This window comes from Aulonocara sp. 'chitande type north' Nkhata Bay, linkage group LG3 (genome assembly GCF_057382095.1).
Source record: "Aulonocara sp. 'chitande type north' Nkhata Bay isolate Kocher_YH1m ecotype deep benthic linkage group LG3, A_spYH_male_GT1.1, whole genome shotgun sequence".
Taxonomy (NCBI): domain Eukaryota; kingdom Metazoa; phylum Chordata; class Actinopteri; order Cichliformes; family Cichlidae; genus Aulonocara; species Aulonocara sp. 'chitande type north' Nkhata Bay.
Genome location: NC_141346.1, coordinates 38,324,831 through 38,349,495, shown reverse-complemented (window position 1 = coordinate 38,349,495; position 24,665 = coordinate 38,324,831). Strand labels below are relative to the sequence as shown.

The following is a 24,665-nucleotide window of genomic DNA, read 5'->3' as shown; positions in this document are numbered from 1 at the left end:
ATATGTTATGAAGCTTTTCAAATGGTTTGACTATCAAACAGGCAGATGAATGACAAAGTTGAAGGTAAATTAAAATGTTAATAGCAGCTGCATAATGTGCTCTTTTACAGTATCAGCAGACATTTTAGAGATCAAAGGCTGACTTTGTTCACATCTGTGTGCGGGCATGACTCATAATCTGCTAACTTAATTATAATTTAAGTTAAGTTTTTAGAGAAACAAATTCACCTTGACCTCCAAACATGGCTCATGTAGCATATTTATTAGTTCCCTGGCTTTAATTTGGCTTTAAGTCTCTGAAGCCTGTTTTTTTTAAGTACAAGTGGTAAAAATTATGAAGTTTTTCATTGGTGGAACCACTGAAATTGTTTACATTTACTCCATGGTATCTTTTGAGCTTCAAAGTCAGCAGCTCAGTTTAAAAAAATCATTTATTTCTTTATCACAAACTGAAGCTGAACAGTATTAGAAGAGGACAGAGCAAAGCTGATCAGAATAAAGAAACAATGAAAGAAATAAAGTGCTGAACAGATTACAGGGAGATTACCTCTATTGATCCTGATACTGTTTTCTTTCCTGAATAAACCCTGGCTGCATTTGCACAAAAAATGTACAAAGAATATATATTTAAAAATATCAGCAGCTTTCTCTTTCTAGAATTTATTCTCAATCATGAAAAACTAATGGCACTACTACTCAGTTTCTTTTAATATGCTGTCCATATTAATGTTTAAGTCGTGTCAAGTTGTCACTAGCATGAGCTTCTTGCACTACTGGTGGGTGCAGTGCTGTAGAAACAAAGCAGGGTTGAGTTAAAGAGAAGCGTTTTGTCTGTCAGGGTTATTTCTGTGTGGATCGATTCAAGGTTTCCTGACTGCAGGCCTTGGAGAACATATATAGACCACACACAGGCTAAGTCAGGATCACAGATTCACGTGTTTCATACTCTAGCTGCATATATTTCTATAATATCAGCCCAGAAACTTTCTCTTCTCCTTTCTGTTTCTCTTTATACACACACACACACACACACACACACACACACACACACAAGGATCCTGGTCAGCAATATGTTTCTTAGGCTGCCAGCCATGCTTGGAGGAAGTGTGATCGAGCTCATGAAACATTAATGAGATGATATCTTTAGAAACTCCCTCGCTCATCTCAGCAGAACCAAGACTCTGTCTCTTTTCCTCCATCTTTCACCTCACTATCACCCCTCCACCCTGCTTTCTTTTCTTCATTCAACCCCCTGGAGTCTCTGCCTTTATCCATCCCTTTTAAAATTTCCTTTGCAATTTATACTCGGAGCTTGGCTAAATGGAAATCAGTGTTTGTTTGAACCCACATTGTGAGCCGAACAGTCGAGGGAGGCTATTACAAATTCCTTCCCTTCTTTGTAGGACTGAATGATTTGACCTGAAATCAGCATTACATAAACTGTCAGACTTAGCACAATAATGACAAATTTAATGCTGCTTATTTTTAATGCACTAGGATATAAAATATTCATCCTCAGAACACCATCCACATATACACCAACAGAAACCTACCGCAGCTGGTATTTTTATCCTGAGTGAATATTTTCCTCTGCCTGTTTCCAGTTTCTTTTCCCCACATTTGGTTGACTTTAATTTGATTTTGGAGCAGGGAAGCAAAGGAAAGGGATCTGTCTGGTTGGAATACCAGTAAATGTAATGTACTGCAGTGGCTTTGTCAGAGTGAATAGAAATGTGTGTTTGGGTTTCCTTGTGTGTGAGTATGTGTGACTACATCTTAAGAGGTGTTTCAATTTAGATCTACCAAACTGACAAGAGAGCAGCTGCCCTAACATGCTGATCTGTGTGTTTGTGTTTGCATCTGTGCGCATGTTGTGTACTCTTTGTGTTTGTCCGTAGTTTCAGCCTCTGGTTATCTTTCTGCTTATGAAAAGGCCTTTTCCGAAATGGGTCAGGTGTCAGAGGCCTTTTTAGTTCAGGTATTTTATTTATTTATTTGTTTATTTATTCATGTATTTGATCTGCAGTTGTACTCCCATGAAACTGTTTTCCTCTTTTGCAGTTACTCACTCCTCTCCTATCTCTATTTTATTTGCCACTTTTTTATTTTGGTTTTTTGACTAATATTAGTCTTTAAAAATATGCGTTTCACCTATTTTGGATTGCAAGTAAGAATCAGATTTATTTAAAATACTGTTTTAGCTTTTTTAAGGTTGAAGAAAACATATTTCTCTGGGTGCAGCTTATGGTCTTATAACAGAGCTGTGAGCCTGAGGTGGCCACGTTAATCCCTCCCTATGACATCATACAGAGCTACAAGTAAAATAAACAGTTTAAAACGAAGCATTTAGAGTAGACTGATGCCATCAGTGACTTATTTAAAACTTTGGCCGTGACCACGGTAGGTCGATATTAGCTTGTTCTTTAGTTCATGAGTTCTCTTGGGAGATCAATGAGTTTAAACAGCATGAAAGTCATTCACAGTACATGGCCTTATCATTTTGGTGACACGTTCACCAAATGCCTAAATGTAATTACCATTAGATGAACTAAAATACTTTATAGTCAGTGTGACATTTAAATGTGCGCTGCCCATAGTCACATCAGGTTTTAATAACAGCATTTATGTAGAAAGTTGCGTGTCCTTTCCCTAATAGCCCACATTTACGTGGCAGAGTTTGTTCACTCTGAGGCGGATGCAGTGAAATGGATCCAAATCACGTCAATTACGCTATGACATGGAAAATAAAATCAAAGTGCCTTGTGAAATCAAATTGATGTATTCACAGGAAACCCTGTTGTTAGGGGCATTATGGAGAATTAGGGAGCAAGATACAATAGTGTAATTGCAGCATGCTTCATTACATTGTCACGTAAGAAAGTCAGCTCCCGTTGGGAGCTTTTTGACACCTGCGTACAGTAAAGTTTTAAAGTACTCTGCTGAAAAAGTTCAGGGCTGTGCTATTAAGTGGAAACTTATGCACTAAGTCACAGTGGTTTTCCAGATCAGAACAATAAAGCAGATGTTTGTAAGGAAAGTAGCTTATTCCCAGGCCGGTAATGGCAGGAATAATGGGAGAAAGATTACTTTCATCCAAAGTGCCAACACAAAATCTCTCTAGGTGCTCTTTGTGATGTTCCAGCTGGTTTTCAGCACTCACTGAATCTGGCTAAAATTAGATCGTCGGGGTCAGTAAATGTGCTGAGCGCCTCTGGATCTATTCTTTTGATTTACATGAGTAGACACTGAAAACTTTGATTGTAAATCTGGCTGCCTTGTCTGTGTTGTCTCCATAGCCTGTATATAAATGATGGATATGAGACTGTGATATGCACCTTTGGTTTGGGAAGTCTTGCTTTAAAGCCATGATTTGAACTTTGTTAACCATCTTTTTGTTTTGTTATATTTTAAACCCACATGTTCTTAGTGAGGAATGGCTCTGACTGGGGGATCAGAGCCAGGTTATGTTTTATAACCTAACTTTTAAACTAGCAATTGAGGTCATAAACTCCCCAGCAAAGTGTTTACTGAAGTCAAATGTCAAGTAAGTAGCGAACTCGGACTACTGCTGTTTTATGTACTCTCTGTGGTTATGTGAGATTCATTTCAGGGAACACTTGATTATCAGAGGATAACACAATTAAAGTTAAACTTCAGGAATATCAGTCAGTCCAGTTAGTTAGAAACCATTGTGAATCTATTTCACCTGTTTTGGTGCAAATGAAAGTGACAAATCCTGCAGTGGAGAGGCAACAAGACAACACAACAACAGGCCCAGTATGTGCTTCTTTGTGCAAGGATGAACAGAATAAGGGCATGATGTCCTTTAGTAGGATCTGTGCTCACAGCCCAGAATCGTGCATCATGATTGGCTGGAACACCAGAACTGGGAGATCTGCCTCTGGTGCTTCAGTCTCAGAAGAGAGCAGGTCCACACTGAGCATGTGTGACAGACATGAAAGACTATACAGATGCCATGGTGAATGTTATGCTATTAGCACCATTATCATGTGGGTCAGTGATTGTATGGAAAGGCATATTTTGGGGGGATAGCACAGGCCTCCACATGCTAATCAACAGTAGCTTGACTTCTGTTAGATACCAGGATGAAATGCCCTGGGTTCCTCCTGGTCCAACTGGATCCAACTGGGAACCTCTATGGCACCACCCGTGGACTGTGGAGTGGCTGCTTTAACTGTGTCTTTAATCACCTTTAATCTTAGCAGTTTGACATATACATTTTGGTTTGGTGATCGAACACTGGCATCAACAGCTGGTAGAAACACGTGGCTCACAAAGACGCAGATATGTTCTACACACAGTTTTATTTTAGCTCTTATTTCTTCCTGGAAGCTCTCGCTCTTTAGACCTTGGTGTCTGTATTGATTGCTCCACTCAGGAGGGCAGGTTGGGGAACAGAAAGTAGTAGTTTTCGCACCAGTAACACTTTCCTCTGATAGAAATGTCTCAGATTAATTGTAAACAGTAAAAGGGAGTAACTTCATGTGGAGGTGGTAGGATGTTGTTACCTTCAAAAGGAAACACACTTGCTGTTTTAACCAACTGCTGGCTCTAGCTGTATATCGACTATCCAGACATGAAAGTGGTATTGATCTTCAAAACTGCCAGTGAGTGAAAAAGCCCTTTGCCCAAAATGTCAAACACTTTTTAAAATATTCACAATCTAAAGCTTTTCCTTTTGCTTTCTGTGGAGTTGTTGTGATTAGATGATGACCAAATAAGGCATGTGTTTGTGGCCTGGGATTACTCATGTTGTGGGGACACAAAGTAAATCTCCTTTCACAGACTCAACTCGTGTTTTGGGACAGAGAATTAAACCTTAAATCTGAGAAGTTTCGTTAGAGGTTGCGGTCAGAGATAAACATGGCTGTGTCTGTGTGTTTGTATGTGTGTGTCAGACTTTTGTCAGGTGGAGCTGCGTCTGTTGGCTCACCTGTCCTCTGACCCTGAGCTGCTTCGCATTTTTACCAACCCGCAGGCCGACGTCTTTACCATGCTGGCCTCTCAGTGGTGGGTCTCCATCAGTCACACACACACACACACACACACACACACACACACTCAGGTTCTCCCTTGATCGACTTGCCAAGGTGAGTTTTGGTCCTATACAGGGTTTCTCCTTCCCTCTCTGCCTCCCAATCTCCCTTGTTTCACTTCACATCCTAATAGTCTGGTTGCCATGACTACCATGCCAACGGCCTTTTTCTGTCTCTCTTCACTGGGCAGGACACCCGGGGCTGGTCATCCTGCTGATTACATTGTTGGGCTTTTGAAGTTTGTGTGTGTGTGAGTGTGTATTCTTACCCCTCTCTGTGAGTGTGTGTCTGTGTTGGTGCAGGTCTGTGCTGTCTCTTTGATGATGTGCATATGGTGTGTGTCATACCTACACTCCTGTCATCCATCTCAGACAGGTGTGTGTCAGAGGGCGCCGGTTAAACAGATTACCATATTAACAGCTCCACTGAGGCTTTGCAGTGTGTCTCTTTCATTATCTCTCTTTCACCTTTAAACAAATTAACTGGAGTCACCGCAGCACCGCTGGGATTACGCCACCTCGGTGTCTTTCTCTTATAGACCTCTTCCTCTTTCTATCGCATCATTAGTCTTCTGCTCATCCAGTTGTCCCTCAGCTTTTGCTGTGGTGTGTATGTATGTCTCTTGCCCCTGTTGTTGTTATGCTCTTTTCTTTTCTGTCACTCATTTTTACTTATATTTGGTCAACTTTCACCCTCGCCTCAGCCATCATTCAGCTAAAGCACAGTAATGTTCCTCTGCTTTCTCTGATTAGAGATAGCTGTTACCGGACTTTTATTTTTTGTTTTTGTCATATTACAAAATGAATTGATTGAATATCATGTGGACTTCTTCTTTAAGAGGACAACTTGCTGCTCTGCTTGTTATTTAGCCTTGCAACGAATTAAAGGCACTTATTTTTGCAGTTTTTTTTTTTACTCAGTGCATTGATGCCACTCCAGCAGGGGGCAATGAAAATCCAGAATAGCTTTTTCTTCAGCCAGATGTCATTGGAGGATAATGCTCACTTTTGGACCTCATAGGTTGCCCCCATTTACCCCCACATGTCATTTAACAGATACATATCTGTGCATGTGTGTGTGTGCCACAGAGAGAAAACAGCAGAGAGGTATTTTAGTGTACTGTACTGTCATCATATCTAAGAAGTCACATGTCATTATGCAAGGCTGGCACTGAAGCTCACCAGACTTGTAGTGTGGGTATGTGTGGGGCACTCCCTCAACACTGATCAGCTGTGGCAGCTCCCTGTCAGCCCCTCCAGAAATGCCACTTTGCAGACGTGTCATCCCACCCAGTCTGATCCCCAGTACTACGGCTGTCTGGAAGTCACATTACATAACTGTCTGTCTTCCCCTCTCCTGCAGCCTCTGTTCTTTTCTGTATTTATGCGGCTTTAACGTCTACATCTCACACTGCGCTTCTCTTTCTTGCTCTTATAATCTGTTGCCTGATGGGCTTTTTCTCGCTTTTATCTTTGCCCTTACTCTTTCTGTCTTTTTACTTTCTCTGCCGAGTGTCACTTTGGCCATTTCTTTAAAATTGCTGCCAATAACACCTCAATCAGCTTAAACAATATTTAATCTCTGATTGGTGACAGAAATCTTACCCCACATCCCTCGTTAGTCGTAGCCATCTTTTCATTTGTAAATGTTTAATACTTGTCAGCCAAAGACTTCATTTTCTTACTTGTCTTTAAAACAAAAAGTCTTATTTTATTGTAACATCAGTTTTTCTTTAAAAGCAAGTATCACTTCGGTGTTTTCAGTCGACTTTAAATCATAACTCTTCACTTCCACAGCAGTGAAAATGGATAAAATATTAGTGAAATTTCTGTCACTAATGGAATAATGCATCTCTCGCTCTCTCTGAATCTGTCTCTCAGGAAGGGGTTGAGTGAGAAAGAGGTGACATCTGAGGACAGAGAGCATGCCAAACGCGTTGTGTACTCTGTTGTTTATGGAGCAGGTGAGTACAAACACACCTCACAGAAAAGTGGTTTTGTCAATGAATAGGACAAATGATGAGTATGTTTCCAAATGAAAGCATAACAGGTTTAAGTGTCGTTGGTTTTGAAATGCAAGCAGTTCATAGTTTAAAGAGGGTAAATGAATCAGCATTATAGATAATTTAGAGTGCTGTGCAGCACTTAAGTGAAAGAAAAACAGCAAGAAGAGTCTGCAGTTTTATTCTGTGTGGATCAACTTTGTTTTTTGAAGCCAGCTTTAAGCGGCACATGGAGGAACTGCAGTTTTTGTTATTTCTACGTTGTCTTTGTTTTCCACCTCTGAAGGTTGCTCCTTGGTGTTTACTCAGAAATGTCCAGCGATTTCTGCTGGGACATACTGTAGCTGTTTTCCTGTTCCTTTTAGGTACTGAATCACAGTCCTGAATCAAGGGATGGGCGATGGAGGGAAAGATTAATATAAAAATAGACAGAAGAGAGCTGAAAGGAAGATAAATACATAAAACAGCCATGTGGCCCTTAAAGAGACTTGTTTGTGTGACTTGTGACCCATTTATGGTTCACACACAGGTGCATTTTCTTATGAACATGGACACACGTGACCACAGATCAGTGTCACAGGAGCTTGCTTGTTTGATTCTGGTGTCTGAAATATCTGCTGTTTGTATGCTTGTCATCAGGATTACACATAAACGTCTGAGCCATGAGTGTCATGAAGCTGTTGGAGAGGTGGAGCATGGACAAAGAAAGAACTGATTCTGTTTTGTTGTAGATCCAGATGACTTGGTAGAGAATATGCTCCACTGGCGTCCTGGCTCAGCATGTGTCTCTATCTGTGGATCAAGAATATTATAGATTTAACTGAAGCTACATAACCAAAAGTAGGACATGAAAAAATTCACTTAATAAAACAATATAATTGACTTTAGGACAAAGCAAAAAAAAAGAAATAATATTACTTTCAACATTGAGTAAAATAAAGTTAAACTATTTAATCTTGTTGTCACCATAACCACCTCGAGGTTGCGTTGGTCTGCAAGCCACTTTGCAACCCACCCCAGCCCCTCCCATCATTCTTTTTAGTTAAAGTCTGTCATTAATGTTGCGTGCGCTGTTCTGTACAGTGGTCTTGCTGCTGCTCTGTCTGTCTCCAGTATTCTGTGTTTGCACATGGAAAGATGATCATGTCTCACCAAACATGAAGTATGTAGTTGGAAATAACAATCTTATTCTGACTATACTGGACCTAACCGAACTACTGCTCCTATGGATTTGTTAGACAATATCACGACAATGATCTGAAACACAGAATCTGCATTTAAGATTCGTGCTTTGGACTTAATATGCTTCATTAAAAAACACTCTCAATCTGATGGTTTATTGTTCTGTGGCATTTCAGTCTGAGCTGGACTCACAGCTCAAACACAGTCACTCTCAGACACGCGATACTAAATGAATCATTTTTTGTAAACTCAATAAACCCTTAACAATAACAACAATGAGAGGCACATATCAAAGCTACTCATGTGAGACATGCGTGCGGGGCAAAACATGCACGGACAAATCGCACAGGAAAAGGTTAAAGAAAAAATGCAGAGTCAGTATTAAGTGTTTGAAAGAGGGCAACAACATGAGAGCGGGTAGTCAGATGAACAAAATATACAGTAAAGGGGAAAATGTGGCGATTTGTGCAGAGGGTAATGTAGGGGAAATGCACTGGCAAAGAGCAGGCGGGGCCGAGAGGGAAACAAGAAGAGGAATGTAAGGAGCCGCTGATCCACGCAGACAGACGGCTCTTCATGGAGGGATGTGTTGCTATGGTTACAGAATACTAAAAGAATCCTGCTCAACAAGACAATAATCGGGTCAGGGAGGAGGGGCACAGCTGTACACATACATACATAGAGTGGGGCCACAAATAAGAAGGCCACGCAATGATGCTGACAGACAAAAGGTAGGATAGACTATAGACTGTACATAAAAGATGCCAATATGGAAGCGACTTAAACCTGCATTCTTTATAATGGCCAGCAGGGGGCTTTCTAAATTAATATCTATCCAACATCCGCCTGCTAAAAACCAGGGAACCAGGGATATTTCTGAAAATACTTCCTTAAAAAACTGTTTACCTGCAATACAGGCATACCAACTCATATACATTTTAATATTGATATGAGTGCATGATGTATGTATTTGTATGTTTTATAGTATTTATGTCAATAGAAAAAAACCTAAATATATATATTCTTTCCTACATAAATGTGCCAGTCAATGCAAATACAGACTTAATATTGAGTAAAAGTCTATTTGATTTTATTTAATTTTATTGAATTTAAAGTATCTAAATTGTGTAATTGACCAGATCCTTGTATCACACTGCTACCCAGTAAACATTCTCTCCCTGATGTGCTTTAAGTCAAAATTACTGCCTTTTATATGTTTTTGGGGTGTATTAAACCACTTTTTCAAATTTATTTCAAGGAATCCAGATTTTAAGAAATATTTCTCATTTCAATAGTCAAGCTGCAATCACAGTTGATGTTTGTCTGTGAAGGTCAGACATCCTACACATCCAACACAATAGGGCTGTGTGTTTTCTGTTACATGATTGTTGTGATTTTGAGTCCCTGCTTTAATCACTGTCACCATCACTGAAAAACACATAGTAACTGTGTTGCCCATTAGCAAACCCTCTACACTCCTCTGCTCGGGCCCTGCTCTTGTGCTCATGCTACAGGCTGCACACCTTTAACACCTCCTGAGCAAACACATCCACACTAGGTTTTTGTGTTCTAGTCTTCATCTCGACACACAAATACTCACCTCTAAGTCTCCCAGTGATCTTTTATCTTGTCCTTTTCATCCTCCCACTCCTCAGTTTGCTCTACTTTTTTTCCTTTGCCTTTCTCCTGCCCTCTGGTCCAGTCTGTCCTCTGTTCACTTAGCTCCTCTCAACTTCTCGGCCTCAGGCCTCACCTATCTGTCGCCACCATCTTTGGTCAGGAATTCTAATAATTATAATTATCTCCACTGAGGTGAATGTGATCAGCACCACCTGTTAAACTCTCCTTGCAGAGAATACATCTTCCAAGTAATTTGCATGTGAGAGGAAATCCAAGGAAAGTGAATAATGTCACAAAGCTAATCGCTGCATGTACCAGACATTACTCAGATTATACATGCATGTATTTTACATCATGCCCAATTCAAAACATTTGAGAAATGCACACTGCATCATACACCCTAACACACCCGAGTCTCCTGACATCGTAGACTAAACACATCCTCTCAAATATCCCATCTCTCCACTGGCATGTCAGCGCCACTGCTGCCCTGCATTGCTGCCTGCCTGCATGCTCCGGGGGGGATATTTTATTCATCACTCGCCAGTTTGATATGTGTTATGTTTGTGGGCAGTGATGAGCTCGCAGCCTAGACGCCAAACTGTAACTTCTGCTCTCCTGCTGCTGTAATAAATCAATAATTTCATAGTTTTCTGACTGAACTGTTTGTTTCCTCCTCCCTGATACGTCTTATCACATGTAGGTCGCGAGCGTCTGTCGGGTATCTTGGGGGTTAGCAGTGAGCAGGCCAGCCAATTCCAAGATTGCTTCCTCCAGACCTACAGAGACGTCCAGGGCTTCATCCAGAGAACCATCCAGCAGAGCCACAAACAAGGTCTGTGTCCATTCACAGTCGTGTTGTATCTAATAAGAAGCTTGCCTCAAGGTTAACGAATATGTATTCCTGAAAGGAAAGAAGCTACTTCACAGAACTCAGTAGAAATATATCAAGAGTTAAAGAAAAAATTAAAAGTGTTTGCTGGTTTGTTTGCGTTTGTGTGTGTCAGTCTGATTAGGCCTGCACTTTTGACATGCATAGCAGACTTTAGGTTTCTTAAGCATCCACACCCTCTGTGGATTTGTGTGTGTTTGGCTGGAGATGAAGAGATGTGCTGGATGGGCTGGAGATGTGCTTGCATTGGCAGGAAGAAGACGAACTGCCCTGGGTCAATACTTGAAGGGGACGGGGTGGATAAGAGGGGAGGGGCTGGAGGGTCTGATGGTTAGGACGAGACCCTTTATTTATATTCTAACCAAACTGCCAGCGCAGCACACTTGAGACTTGAACACAAAATAGTGTAAAGTCTGCACTTTAACCCTGATTGCGCATAGTGCACGAGCCAAGCGTGAACAGGGGGCGGGATGCTTCAGAACAGACCCTCTGACACTCACTGACTGCTGTTTGAGCTAATCTCACCCTCCAGCCAAGGATCTAATCCCTTCTTAACTTTATCTTATGTGTGCTATAATGACTTTCCTCTCGCTAAGAAAAACACTAGCTAATTACAGAGTAAACCAGATAAATTAGCCGACATCAGTGAGAAACATTCAGCTGTGTCACTATGTCAGCTTCAGATTCTTTGTCAGGCTGTGGCCGCGCAGAAAAACAGCATTTATCTGGTCTAATAAATGTTGAAAAATAACCTCATTTTGTAGCAGACATCAAAAATTAGGTCAGACCAGTGGATGTGTTTCACGCCAGCTGCAGCGGCGCACACCTTTTTTTTTTTTTCCACAAACACCAACACGCCGTTACACACAGACAGGTGCTCCATCACCCTCAGCACTGGTGACACAGCCCACTACCTGCTCATCACTTCCCCTTTCTTCTGCAATACGGGCGCCGATCGAAGCACCGTAATGGACTCATTCTTTCAGACTGCCGTGCAGAGATCGCAGTGGAAGCCTCCTCGTTCTCAGGGCCAGAGCGATGATGTGCCAAACAGGGGCTTTAATTCAGCCCATCACCATGGTGATGCTCCCATCAGGGACGGCTCTAGAAGTTATTCGCCCCACACTCTTTGTCTGTGTGTCCCTCTCTCATCCTGTCCATCAGTCTGTCTCTTTCGTTCCTTTCTCTCTTCAACCTCGCGTTTTTGATCCACGCTACAGTCTTTATGTTTCATCTTTCCCTTTTCTTCCCCTCCCTTATACCACAGCAGCAGGTTAGCTGATCGATAAAACAGCCTTCTTGAATCAATGCTAGCAGCGGCAGCATACTGTATTACACCAGAGTCCCTGGCTGTTTTAGCTGCTGTGCTGTGACTCAGGGAGCAGGGATTAATATGTGCTGTAGCCTCTCGCCTGCTCTGCACAGCTGATCTGACACTACAATGTTTTGCTCAGAAGGATGTTGACTGAGCAGAGATGAGATGAACAGAGCCACCTCATCTGCTGTCATATTTGCTGAAAATGTATTGGAAAGGGCAATACGAAGGTGAGGTCAGCATCACGGTGTCGGCGTAATTGCAGAGGGGCAAGAAAAGGAGGAGCTGTGTGGAAGTAAATGAGGGCATCAGCCAAGAAGGAACAAGGCAGAGATGAAGAAAAACCAGGGTTGTTTTGATTGTTTATGCCAAACCACAAAAATGATTCAGTCACAGCTGCATTTCTCATAATGGTTGACACTCTGTTTGACACTCTTTGCCACCACTGTGGGTAAGCCTCTGCTGTTGTTCCTCACATCATGCACTTTTTATTGAAATTCTTCAGATTCAGGGAATCACAGAGATCACAAAAAACAGTGAAGCTTTCTTAAGGCTACACTGACATAGGGAGGACTAGCTATGCAAGGATATGAAAACACTCTCATGAAGACGTCCTGTTGCGATGTCCTATTGTTCATGCACAGGTGCGTGCAGTTCTCCTGCGGACTTTTGCAGACAGTAGAACTGTGAAATACTTGTCATAAATAAAATAAAAGGAGGCTGTCGTTTCACTGCTCATTTCACATTTCATGCTCTGCACATGTAGTCTCAAATGGCTGCAACTCTCAGCTGTGCACACAGCTTTTGTTCAGTAACTACGTAACTCACAGATAAGTTTAATCCTGAAATACTACTTCACCAATATTTTGAGATTTTCAGTTTATGGTGGATGTATTTCACTGTCGCTAGATGGTTGCAACATGATAATAATATCTGATATAGATTAAAACCTACAGGGGTCTGAAATGACTGAGAAAGATTTGTGCTGTGGTGATAAAATAATTAATCCCTGAAAACCTTTCAGGGATTAATTATTTTACATGATCAAACCTTAAGATTAAGCTGAAAACATTTCAGTACATTAGGCAACATCACCACAATCAGTACCAATAAAATCTTTTCTGTTGTCAGTAAATATTACAATATTTTACATACCTAAACTGAAATAAAAATCAGATTCATATTCAGAGTCGTTTTATATATGAGTAAAGCTGTTATAGGCTGTGTTTTTATACCAACAGTTGATCACATAACAGTTTGACTGGTCACATGGAGTAATCGAGCCTACAGAGGTTTTCCCACTCTGTCTTACATAATTTATAACTTACTTTTGTGTAGCTGTCTTTGTCGTGGTCCCAGAGTTTTAACCTTTCAATGTCTTGAATTTTGTTTAGAATCAAATGTTCTGTGTCTTTTTTCACCGTGAGCTAGGGCTGTGCGATATGACCAAACTCTCATATCCCGATATAAGAATTCTATCGGCCGATAACGATATAAATCACAAAAATAGAACATTTTCTGTAAATTCTGTGAATCTGGGCAGCTCGACTTGCGGGAAGTGTTTCCAGCTCCGCGTCATGTAGCTGGAGTCGAGTGTTTTAACCGATGCATGAAACTCTACATTTTAGACATAAGTTGTAAAGGCCGCCGTTTTCTTTGTGAGTATTCATTACGCAGCGTGCTGCGGGGGAAAGCCTGTTCTAATGTTTGAGTCTAAGGTTTATTTTTTAGCACCTGGCGGCTCTTTTTTTACTTCTCATCCGTAAATAATCTGCTCTTTCACGTGATTCAGTTTATTTTGAAAAGTCTCAACAGGATCTTGAGCTTTATTGTGAAAGGTTTATGTGGAACATAAACAAGCGGACACGCGATGGTGTTACTGTTGTTGCTAACCACAACGCATAAAACCAGGTGCTTGTCCGTCTGTAGTGTGGTTATATTAAATATAAGAGAAAGAGAGAACTTTAAGAAATTAATATAGCCCCTACAGTGACCATCAAAACGATGAAAAAATATTGCCGTAAACAGTTTATTTTGTGACACCACGAAACAAACGATAGCGTAAAATGAGACGTTTTTATATCATCATCCGATATATATCGTTATATCGAACAGCCCTACCGTGAGCCTGTGTTCTCCGTTTTTTCTTGATTGCTTTAGGTTTTGAGTTTTATTTTCTTGTTACAGTCGAGTTCTTGTCATGAATCGCTGTGCGGCAGGCAGGAGTTGGACCCAAAATGCAGGACTCACAGACTCGGGGGAGTGAACTCAAAACACAGCTTTATTTGCTGGCAGGGAAAAAACATACAAACTAAACTAAACTAAACTAAACTAAACTAAACTGGGAACAACAAACTAAAACTCACAAGGAGACGCAGGGAGATCCACACAGCATGAGGGACAACGTGACACTGACTCAGAAAAACACAGGGTTTAAATACACTGGGGAGTAACGAGGGGAATGAGACACAGAAGGAGGGCACAGCTGGGAGAAATCAGGACTGACGAGACAAGCAAAGCAGGACACATTTACATAAGACACGGACCTTCAAAGTAAAACAGGAAGTATCACACAGAGACGCAAACTTGACACAGTGGAGACAGCAACTAAGAAACAGAGACATAAACCATAAGGCAGAGGACTCTAAGAACAGAGGGGACACAGAGGGGAACTCAAACATGCAGACACAGACTTACACAGAACAGAGGGGACACAGAGAAACATGAAGGGCAAGGGATCGAAACTAGAAACCATAGAATAAATCACACAAGTACAATATTACAAACATCACAAGGAACTAAAAACGCTGGGTCAGGAGACCCAGGACCGTGACAGTTCTAGATGGTGTTAATGGAGTTTGTTATTGTTTAGTTTCCACAGGGCTCCTTTTGTTTGCTGTCTTGTGTCTCAGTCAGTAGTCTCACTGTTTTACTTCTTCTGTGTAGTTATTTAGATTTGGTTAAGCTGTTACTCGTTACCCTCCTGTGTTCAATCCTCAAGCAGTGTGTGTATAAATAATCCTGTCATTCCTTTGGTGGCTGTTATATCATCATGTGTCTGATTTTCTTTGTAGTTTGTTTTGTTACTTGCGTTTTCATGGACTTAGTGTTACTTTTGGATTATGAGTTTTGCCTTTTTATTGATGTATTTGGAACGTCAAAACTAAACTAAACTACTCCTCAAGTTAACTTTAAACATTATCTACCCTAACAGCTTTCACGTGCAGACACCCTTGCTCAGCAATTACCAGGTAAACATAATTGAAGGCTCATCCATCAGTAGATCCATTTTCTTCTGCTTATCAGGGTCGGAGTGGAGCTGGAGCCTGTCCCAGCTGAAGGCAAGAGTCCGGGTACAAAAATAAAATCTATCAGCTAGAAAAAAATGCTTCTTTAGGTGTTGGTAATGACCAATAACTGGCTAAGCTAAAACAGTAAATATTGGACTTCAGTTGATCTGTTACCCAGAAATGTATCTCAAGCAGTTTTTTACTCATGATGGGTCTTTAGGGGGGTGATTACCTTCTTAAGCACAATCAATCTGCAAAGATTGTAATAACTGAATGATTGTAACCCGATTTGAGAAAAAAAAATAAAACTAGGTACACTCCTGGTCATGCTTTGTCTCTTGGTAAAAGCTCTTAGGGGAGGTCCACATACTCCTCTGTGCAGGAAAAAAACAACAAATTAAAACGCCATGTTGCATTGTAAATGTTGGGTTTGTTAAAGAGCAGCTGTTTGCTGGCAACAAAAGGCAACAATTAAAGTAACAAATTAAAAAAAAAAACACTGTAAGTGTTGTTCATTAACCCTTAACTAGTCTGCTTGATTAGGACTGCGTGGGTTTGTGTTTGAATGGCAGAAACTCACCAGCTGTCAAACAGTTTTAGTTTAAGCATTGTTATGGTGCATGGAAGCGCAGCCTTTGTTGACTATAATGTTGATGCTGAATGGGCTCTTATAACTCATTTTTTATGTCTTTGTTATAAATATTAATTTGATTAGGAGGATGGTGATGAATTATGAAATAACACAGCATATATTTACCAGATGTTAATTATACTACAGCGTGGTTACCCAGCCGTGGATTTCTGTGATGTTGCCGTAACACTTCCAAAAGGCTGACCACAAAAACAGGCTGAACTTGAAAAACACTGGCCTGTGTCACTCTCAGTGGAAAAACACAGCCTGTTGGGAGTGAAAACAAACACATTCCAGTATGATTCACCACCATACCTGGGGATAAAGGTCACATGCATGTGTCACGGGTCAGTTCACAATGAGCAGAGTGTTAATGTTTGTTGCTATCTGTAGAGCACTTGTTTCCAGCGCATTTATGCTTGTGTGCGGGATTGTGTGTGTGTGCGTTCAGGGAAGAGGGTCATTCAGGTTTCATGTCCTAGCTGGATTAGCTCATAGTAAGGGATATCAGAGGGATTTGGCTGTACAGCCTGCTCCATTGTCCAGTTAGTGGAATGTTCTGGCCCACTGTGTGTAAGTGTGGCTGCTTGTGTGTGTGTTGCATACCTGCATATGATAATGTGTATTATGTACGTATCACATCAGTGCACATTCTTGCTGCCCTTTGTGTGTTCGTGTCACTTTTCTAGGAATGTGTGTGTTTCTCTTTTCTTTACGGTGCGACTCGTTTGGATGTCGGTGTTTTTGTGCGGATGGCCGTTTGCGTGTGTCTTTGTAAGCCTGCTGTTACCATAATCACCTGTAATGCTCTATCAACAAATGGCTTTTCACACAAAATCACTGGTGTTTTTTGTTTTGTTTTGTTTTCTTTGTTTTTTTATATTTTGCTGGGGTTTTATTGCCTTAAGGCATCATAAACCTGCAGAGATTTTACACAGGTGCTCAACATTGGTAACTTGTTTTACACAAGCTTGTAAGTTGAGTTGAATATGCGTATAATGAAATTTGCTATATAAATAAAATTCTCATTGTCTAACTGTAGATATTTAAAGCCTAAAATATGTTTTAATATAACTAATAAATGGTAGATGGCAGAGATTGGTGTAGCCACACTAATGGAAATTGTTTTTTATGGATGTTTGTTTTTTAAATTCGATGCTTTGATGTTAGGATTTGTTTGTAACTATTTCATAGTAAGTTTTGACAGTTAAAATTGTCAGGTATTTCCATAATCTAAATATTTTTGTGTGTGGTGTTTGATCATCTAAGCTTTGTGGCATGGTTTGTTATCCTATTGGAAGCAGCCATCAGAAGATGGTGCACTGTGGGCATAAAGGGATGGACATGGTCAGCAACAATATTCAGGTAGGTTGTGGTATTTAAATCATGATCAGTTGGTACTAAGGGGCCCAAAGATATGCCAAGAAAATATCCCAACAGGCTGAAGTGGTAATTTAAGCCTGGGTGGATCAATGCTTTCATGTTGTTTATGCTAAATTCTGATCCCACCGTCTGAATGTTGGAGCATGTTGTCCAGTTTTGGTGAGCTGGTGTGAATTGTAGCCTGTTTTAACAGGACAGGAGGGGTAACCGGTGTGGTCTTCTGCTGCTGTGGCAGTTATATGTGTTCAGACAGGATCTTCTGGATACCTGACCTGTAAAGAGTGTTTATTAGAGTTTCTCTTACCTTCCTATCACCTCAAAGCACACTGGCCATTTTCTGTTTTTCAGACCATTCTCTGTCAACACCAGAGATGGTTGTGTGGGTAAAATAAGTCAATCAGCAGTTTCTGAAATACTCAGACGAGCGTATCTGGTATCAACGATCATGCCACATTCAAAGTCATGAATGTTTGCATGCCTAAACAAAATTATTTGCTGCCATGTGATTGGCTGATTGGATATTTAAGGGAGTAAGCTGTTGTTTAATAAAGTGGTCAGTGAATTTATAATAATGGTGTTAAAATGACATTATCATACTGTAATACTAAAATAAAACACTATGTTTTAAAGTTTAGGGTTTTTTGTTTCTAGTTTTGAAACAAAGATCATTTTCTCAATAAATCTAATTTTCTTTGTACAGTTTGTTTTTTTAACACTTAATTACTGACCATAACTAACCATAATTAACCATAATTACTGACCTTAGATTATTTTAGACTAGAGTATTTCTCATAAATGGATGAAACGGTGCAGGTTTGATCATGATCACAAACCGGCCCCAGACTGTAAGACTCGGCCCTCGTCTCTCCTCCACTCGCACACTGAGCACCGGCTCCCCACAGGGCTGTGCGCTGAGCCCCCTCCTGTATTCTCTCTACACCCACGAATGCAGTTCGACCCACAACAACACTCTCATCATCAAGTTTGCTGATGACACCACGGTAGTCGGACTCATCTCGAAGGGAGACGAAGCAGACTACAGAGAGGAAGTCCTGAAGCTGGCAGCCTGGTGTTCAGAAAACAACCTGGCACTGAACACTAAGAAAACCAAAGAGCTCATTGTTGACTTCAGGAGACACAGCACTGACTGGGCCCCCCTTTACATCAACGGGGAGTGTGTGGAGAGGGTCCACACCTTCCGGTTCCTTGGTGTCCTCATCTCTGCTGACATCTCCTGGACAGACAACATCTCAGCGGTCGTCAAGAAGGCCCAACAACCTGCTGCTGACCTTCTACCGCTCGTCCATTGAGAGCCTGCTAACCTACTGCATCACGGTATGGTACGGCAGCTGCACCAAGGCGGATAGAGTGAGGCTTCAGAGTGTGGTCAAGACAGCACAAAAGATCATCGGCTGCCCTCTCCCCTCCCTGATGGGCATGTATTCCTCCCACTGCCTCAGCAGAGCAGCAAACACATGCACCAATAACACAGCCCTCCCCCAATTTTTTTTCTTCGCACTTCCTCTATGGACCACCACTGTGCAATACCAATTCTATGTGCAGTAACTCAACTGTATATACACAACACTATTTATTACATATTACTTTTTTTTTTTTAAAAAGAACGGCTTGTATATTTGTGTATATATATATATATATATATATATATATATATATATATATATATATATATATATATATATATATATGTATATGTGTGTATATACAGTGGGGCAAAAAAGTATTTAGTCAGCCACCGATTGTGCAAGTTCCCCCACCTAAAATGATGACAGAGGTCAGTAATTTGCACCAGAGGTACACTTCAACTGTGAGAGACAGAATGTGAAAAAAAAATCCATGAATCCACATGGTAGGATTTGTAAAGAATTTATTCGTAAATCAGGGTGGAAAATAAGTATTTGGTCACCTCAAACAAGGAAAATCTCTGGCTCTCACAGACCTGTAACGTCTTCTGTAAGAAGCTTTTCTGTCCCCCACTCGTTACCTGTATGAATGGCACCTGTTTGAACTCATCATCTGTATAAAAGACACCTGTCCACAGCCTCAAACAGTCAGACTCCAAACTCCGCCATGGCCAAGACCAAAGAGCTTTCGAAGGACACCAGGAAAAGTGTTGTAGACCTGCACCAGACTGGGAAGAGTGACTCTACAATAGGCAAGCAGCTTGGTGTGAAAAAATCAACTGTGGGAGCAATCATCAGAAAATGGAAGACATACAAGACCACTGATAATCTCCCTCGATCTGGGGCTCCACGCAAGATCTCATCCCGTGGGGTCAAAATGATCATGAGAACGGTGAGCAAAGATCCCAGAACCACACGGGGGGACCTGGTGAATGACCTGCAGAGAGCTGGGACCAAAGTAACAAAGGTCACCATCAGTAACACACTACAACGGCAGGGAATCAAATCCCGCAGTGCCAGACGTGTTCCGCTGCTGAAGCCAGTGCATGTCCAGGCCCGTCTGAAGTTTGCCAGAGAGCACATGGATGATACAGCAGAGGATTGGGAGAATGTCATGTGGTCAGATGAAACCAAAGTAGAACTTTTTGGTATAAACTCAACTCGTCGTGTTTGGAGGACGAAGAATACTGAGTTGCATCCCAAGAACACCATACCTACTGTGAAGCATGGGTGTGGAAACATCATGCTATGGGGCTGTTTTCCTGCCAAGGGGACAGGACGACTGATCCGTGTTAAGGACAGAATGAATGGGGCCATGTATCGTGAGATTTTGAGCCAAAACCTCCTTCCATCAGTGAGAACTTTGAAGATGAAACGAGGCTGGGTCTTCCAACATGACAATGATCCAAAACACACCGCCCGGGCAACAAAGGAGTGGCTCCGTAAGAAGCATTTGAAAGTCCTGGAGTGGCCTAGCCAGTCTCCAGACCTCAACCCCATAGAAAATCTGTGGCGGGAGTTGAAAGTCCGTGTTGCTCGGCGACAGCCCCAAAACATCACTGCTCTCGAGAAGATCTGCATGGAGGAATGGGCCAAAATACCAGCTACTGTGTGTGCAAACCTGGTAAAGACCTATAGTAAACGTTTGACCTCTGTTATTGCCAACAAAGGTTATGTTACAAAGTATTGAGTTGTATTTTTGTTATTGACCAAATACTTATTTTCCACCCTGATTTACGAATAAATTCTTTACAAATCCTACCATGTGAATTCATGGATTTTTTTTCACATTCTGTCTCTCACAGTTGAAGTGTACCTCTGGTGCAAATTACTGACCTCTGTCATCATTTTAGGTGGGGGAACTTGCACGATCGGTGGCTGACTAAATACTTTTTTGCCCCACTGTGTGTGTGTGTGTGTGTATATATATATATATATATATATATGTCTTTTTCCCTATGTTAATATGTATATAGCACTACAGAACTGTACCCCCCCCCCCCCCCCCCCCCCCCCCAGCATGTTTACACTGAGTAGGAGATGCTCTGTATCTCATTGTACAACTGTATAGTGACAATAGAGGCATTCTATTCTATATAAATTTATAGCTGTATAAACGTGGTTGTAAATGAATCTTTCAGTATAGTTGTTAAAACAGCTTTTGTTACTGGGGGGGGGGGGGTTTGAAGACTCAAAGGGTTTTTTAGCTTTGAATGATAATCTGCTTCTTGACAGGTCATCGAGTGTACAGCACGCTTTAAAACCACCATTTTTGGCATTTTTCTTCGTCTGCAGGTCTGCTTGCATCCATCTGTTTGTAGATCTTGGGCTGTAAAAAGCCTTCTGTTTCTCCAGCGGGAGCTGCTCAGATTTTGATCATTTGCCTAAAGTGATGCCTCTTAAGTCAGTATTAGTTGGAGCTGATGGCTGTAAGTTTGAAAATGTGGGAGATAAAAATTGTGTGTGGAATTAGAAAGAAGGGAATTTATCAGTTCAGACTGCTCCTCATCTCTGCAGCTCTCTCTTTGAGGCTCAAAGCTTTAGGTTGTGTTGTTAGCCGCTGCTAGCATAACACATCTGCAGCTTCAACACAGCTGACACAGTTGACTTGTGAACTATGAAGTCTCTGTGATTTTACAAGGAATAAAATAAACATGAAATAAACAAAAAATATAGTTTGTTTTGGCTGCATTAACCGTTGTCAGTACAACGCTGCTACACAAAGGGAATGTTACATTTATGATTTCACACTGTGGATACCAAGTAAAGGCAACCCCAGGCCAAGGTAGCTATGTCTGTTTTTTCCTCTGTCATTTGAATGATTATACTGAAGTAACATTTTTCTAGTGTGTAAAAAAACCCCCAAAAAAATAACCACCTGTAGCAACAATAACTTGAATTCATCTTTTTCTCTGTGACTTGATGGTCTCTCACATCATTCATCACCCTCCACCACCGTGCTGACAGCCGGTGGTGTTTGTGCTCATATGCTGAGCTTTTCTCCAGATGTGGTCTTTGCATCATTGTGTGTTCATGTCATTGTTCCAGGCGTCTTGTGCTGTGTTCATTTTAGAGAGAAGCTTTTTGTAGCTACACCTAAACTGAACATCCACCCTTTCAAATTGGGACCTCACCAACACATCGTCAAAACCCATTTGAAAATTAATTTTTACTATTTGGCATTTAAACCTGTGTTTTGTAGTTGATGTTTTGTTTTTTTTAACTTGGTATTATGATGTTTTATCCTCAGACAAAAACAACTGAATTTATCCACAAGGAGCAAATACAATTCTTATTCATATTAATCTTTTATCTGTACAGCACTTTGATCAACGCTTATTGTTTTTAAATGACCCTATGAATAAATACATTTACTTCACATGACTCCTGGCAGCTGGCACCATGCTTGTTCGTTTTTCTGTCATTAGATTTTTAACTTCGTGACTGAGGCCTGTAGAGTTTTGCATCTAGCTCTTGGGAGTTTTCAGTCTCTCTGAGCACTCCATGCTCTGACCTTGGGGTGAATTTGTCCATTAGAGGTGGGAATCACCATACATCCCACGATACGATATTATTGCAATTTTTAAAAATATTTTGCGATATTCAGATTCTGTACATAAAGGTAAACTTTATCAATATTCATTTTATCTAATATCAAAGTCTCACACTCAGTCTTTCTCTCATTTCAGTCAGTTTTATTGTTGACAAACTGAACGGTTTGTATTACAGTCTAGTCCAACTTAACTGAATGCAACCATCTGGTACAATTATAGCTATTCTGAACTATGAAATTTATGAAAACTGCAGCCCCTTCAGCAACTGAAGAATTTGAAAGTAAATTAAAACAAAATATAATTTTACATTAAATAAAAAAGTTTTAAACTTAATTAAAATAAAACATGTCTTAAATTAAAATAAGCAAACTGTCATGTTTATTGCTGCAATAAAAAAAGTTAAACACATTTGGACAGTGTCAGGATTCTTGCTCAGAAAAGGATCAACATGCTCTGAAGTCAGAGCATGTTCCAGTCCACAAAAACCTTTTTTGTAACAAAATATCGATTTCTGCTGTCCCTGTATCGATACATTATTAGCAAACAAAATATCACGATACTACACAGTATCAATTTTTCCCCCCAACCCTAATGTCCATTGTGTTAACACACACCTCCAGATCATCAGATCTTTGGTATTAAAAAAAAATACTATATCTTCCAAGGAAACCAGAGCAAGTAATGTACTATTCTTAGAAAAATCATTATTAATTATTCCATTTAAATATTCATTTTTTCAATTCTTTTAGGTTATGTGCTGTCCATTATGGGTCGCAGACGGAACCTCCCCAATATCAACTCCCCAGACTGGGCCATCCGCATGCAAGCTGAGAGGCAAGCTGTCAACTTTGTGGTCCAGGGTAGGAAGACTGATAGCACTCTTTGTGTATGCTTTTCTCAGCTTCTCTTTATATTTCACATGTGAAGTAGGCTTTCAAACTGCTTCTCTGACCTGGAGGGTTTGCCTCTTGTTTGTTGTGTATGTGTTTTTATTTGTATGTACAGGTTCTGCTGCGGATCTCTGTAAGATGGCCATGATCAGAATCTTTAACCTGGTCTCCTCCTCCAGCTCGCTGTCTGCCAGGTACCACCTCTAAACATGGCACTGCTCACCAAAGATGCACAGACTACCAAAATCTCCTCTCTCCTTTGACGAGACAAAATACGCAAATGCGTGTTGGCTCTCCATACCGGACTAAATCTACACAATCAGAACTTGCTCATGTTACATATTTATGCAGGAGATCTGACAGAGCTTGTCTTACCAAAACACACAAACGACTTGCTGTGGTTTACCAGCCAGCTACATTTGTAGAGATGAGGCATGATCCTGGATTAATGCTGGTAATGATGCCAAACAATCAGCTGGAGTAAACAAAGTTGAAGCAAAAGCCAATATATAACAAAATTACAGAGCAGTGTGCGAAGTAAACGGAGGAGTCTGCTGAAACAGTCAGATGCCTCATTCTTTATTTTTAGTAGCTTTAATAGCAACAGTGGTGTTTACTCTATGCGTGTGTGTGTGTGTGTGTGTGTGTGTGTGTGTGTGTGTGTGTGTGTGTGTGTGTGTGTGTGTGTGTGTGTGTGTGTAGGCTTATAGCTCAGCTCCATGATGAGCTTCTGTATGAAGTGGAGGACTCCCAGGTGCAACAGTTTGCAGGTAAAGAAAATCATTTTATCAGCTATTGACAATTTAAAAAAAAGGTCCAGGTCAAATTTTACTTAAATAAAGGTTAGTCCAATAGCTTCAGCACTCTTTTATTTCGTTAAAGGAAAACTGTTTCTTAAATTAGTTTCACTTTATATGTTTCAGCCAATTGTCTGTGCCTCAGTCTCCGGGGCCGTCTCTCTGCATTAATGTATTGTACACAGGAGCCATGTCACAGTGGGGACAGTATATAACACACTGAAAATACCTGAAATGTGTAAAGTTGGTGTTTTAAACAGTGTAGTGTTTAGATCACTCTGAGATTTGAATAAAGATTTTTTTAAGTGAATTAAAATCTTGTTTCCTAAGCTTTAACATATAATTGCTATGCACCATTATTTTTTATTGTTCAAAAATAAATACAGATTTTGTTTGTGCAGCTCTGGTAAGAAGTAGCATGGAGTCGCTACAGCACATTGATCATCTGGGAGTCCATCTGAAAGTGAGTAAAAGAAGTGTAATTGAAATCAGATGGCGGTATGGTCTTGTCACATGTCAAGTGGAGTGCAGGATTGATGGGAAACTGTAGATTTTCTTGCTAGTGGACTGTGGCTTAAAGCAGTCAGTAAGCAGGTTACTGCAAACAGACTGAACTAACACACTGGGT

General features: G+C 40.7%; 1 protein-coding gene across 2 annotated transcripts in view; it reads left to right on the top strand.

Moving 5' to 3' along the window:
- Positions 1-24,665, top strand: part of poln (polymerase (DNA directed) nu) — an 80,849-nt gene that overhangs the window by 55,078 nt on the left and 1,106 nt on the right. For both annotated transcript variants that reach the window (XM_086279773.1, XM_086279782.1), the window contains 7 exons: positions 4,920-5,031; positions 6,938-7,020; positions 10,565-10,696; positions 23,100-23,210; positions 23,356-23,434; positions 23,943-24,010; positions 24,439-24,500. In XM_086279773.1, the coding sequence (XP_086135899.1) occupies positions 4,920-5,031; positions 6,938-7,020; positions 10,565-10,696; positions 23,100-23,210; positions 23,356-23,434; positions 23,943-24,010; positions 24,439-24,500 (647 nt within the window). The remainder of the gene's footprint in view (positions 1-4,919; positions 5,032-6,937; positions 7,021-10,564; positions 10,697-23,099; positions 23,211-23,355; positions 23,435-23,942; positions 24,011-24,438; positions 24,501-24,665) is intronic.